Here is a 1678-nt window from a genome sequence, read left to right as displayed (position 1 = left end):
CGGGGGGGTGGGGGGGCGGGGGGAGCCGCCGGTATTCCAGGGGCTCTCTGGCACTCACAGTGTTTGCTCAGCACCCTGCTGCTCAGGCTGGGGTGGCAGGGCAGCTTGCACCCCACTGCCTCATGCTCCTCTTTCCTTTCCTCCAGGCCACTCCACATCGCTGCCCGGAACGGTCTAGCTTCTGTGGTGCAGGCCCTGCTGAGTCGTGGGGCCACAGTGCTGGCTGTGGATGAAGAAGGTGAGTGGAGCCCCCACCTTTCCTGGGTTTGGGGCCAGGGACACTCTTCAGGAGGTGACCTCTTAAATTTGCTATAAACTGGCTTTTTGTCCCAAGCACCAGCGTGCTAGTCTCTGAGGGAAATCTGTTGGAACTAGGTAGAGCCAGCAGGGTCCTCAGGAAGACCGCCCCCCATCCTTCAGCCTCCTGTCCCCCATGCTCCACCTTCAGCTCCACACTTCCACAGCCTACCTGTCAGCTTCCTGTGGCCCTCATAGCCCTTGACCTCTGGCCATACCGAGTGCTGGCCTGCCTCGGTTCGCTCCACAGATAAGAGCGCTCAGGGCCTAGGAGAGGAGGAATGGGGGCCCGGAGATACAGGACTCTGTGCCTTAGTTCTTACCCTTGCCTGCAGGTCACACCCCAGCACTGGCTTGTGCCCCCAACAAAGATGTGGCAGACTGCCTGGCCTTGATCCTGTCCACCATGAAGCCTTTCCCACCCAAGGACGCCGTCAGTCCTTTCAGCTTCAGCCTGCTCAAGAACTGCAGCATTGCAGCCGTCAAGACGGTGGGTGGCTGCGGGGCCCTGCCCCACGGGGCCTCCTGCCCCTACAGCCAGGAGCGGCACGGCGCCATTGGGCTAGATGGCTGCTACTCTGAGTAGCCCCTTTCCAGTGTCCCTCTCCCTGCCGGTGGCTTGATATCTTATTCTATTTATTTAGAAAAAGTCTATACATTTAGGGCACTTTAAAGGAGAACACGACTGAGTTGGGGGTTGGAGGGGGGAGAAAAGCACTGGGGAGCAGCTGCTCACCCCTTTGCCATACCATCCTGGCCTGGCAGGGGTCTGGGACTGACAGGGAGCATCCCAGGCCCTTGGTACCCCCAGGGCAGCCCCTTCTGCCAAGTGTCCCAAAATGATTGCTAAATGCCTGGCTCCCCCTCTCGTTACCCCACCTCTCAGTTTCCTCTTTCTGCTGCCAGCGACCCCAACTCTTCCCCCTGATTCTCCTCTCTGTGTCCCCCGCCCCTCCTGCCAGGCAGATCCCTTCCTCTTCTTCCATTCCCATCACTGCCTCCCTGCTCGGCCGGCTCCTCCATCCCCGCAGCAGTGAGAAGCCTTAATCTCTGGTACTGTGTGAGCACTCTGGGGGCACCCCTCCCCCTTCAGGGGCAGCTAGTGGACAAGGGGGGAGGGTATTTAGCACTGGGGCCTGGAGCTTTTCCCCATTTCTGTATCCCATCCCCCTAAAGTTCAAATGCAAAACACTTGAAGCAGCAACTACTGTACCTGGGCCCCCATCCTGCACTCTCCCCTGGACCCTCATATGCAAATCAAGGGCTGGTTCTGCCCCCACAGCCTACTCCCCCGCTCCCCTCCTTGCTGGCCTGGCCCCAGCCACGCACTTTAACCCGCTTCTTCTCACTTCTTTTGGGAGGCCAGAGCCCCTGGCCGTTC

General features: G+C 59.8%; 1 protein-coding gene across 1 annotated transcript in view; it reads left to right on the top strand.

The window, feature by feature from the left end:
- ANKRD52 (ankyrin repeat domain 52) overlaps positions 1–1402 on the top strand; it is a 17872-nt gene extending 16470 nt beyond the window's left edge. Inside the window, exons 25-26 of the mRNA XM_015557412.1 lie at positions 147–238; positions 633–1402. Coding sequence (XP_015412898.1) covers positions 147–238; positions 633–883 — 343 coding nt within the window. The 3' untranslated portion in view covers positions 884–1402. The remainder of the gene's footprint in view (positions 1–146; positions 239–632) is intronic.
- Positions 1403–1678: the final 276 nt, after the last annotated feature.

The sequence above is a fragment of the Myotis davidii genome, unplaced genomic scaffold (assembly GCF_000327345.1).
Source record: "Myotis davidii unplaced genomic scaffold, ASM32734v1 scaffold509, whole genome shotgun sequence".
NCBI classification, from domain to species: Eukaryota; Metazoa; Chordata; class Mammalia; order Chiroptera; family Vespertilionidae; genus Myotis; species Myotis davidii.
This window is presented reverse-complemented; position numbering and strand designations above follow the sequence as displayed.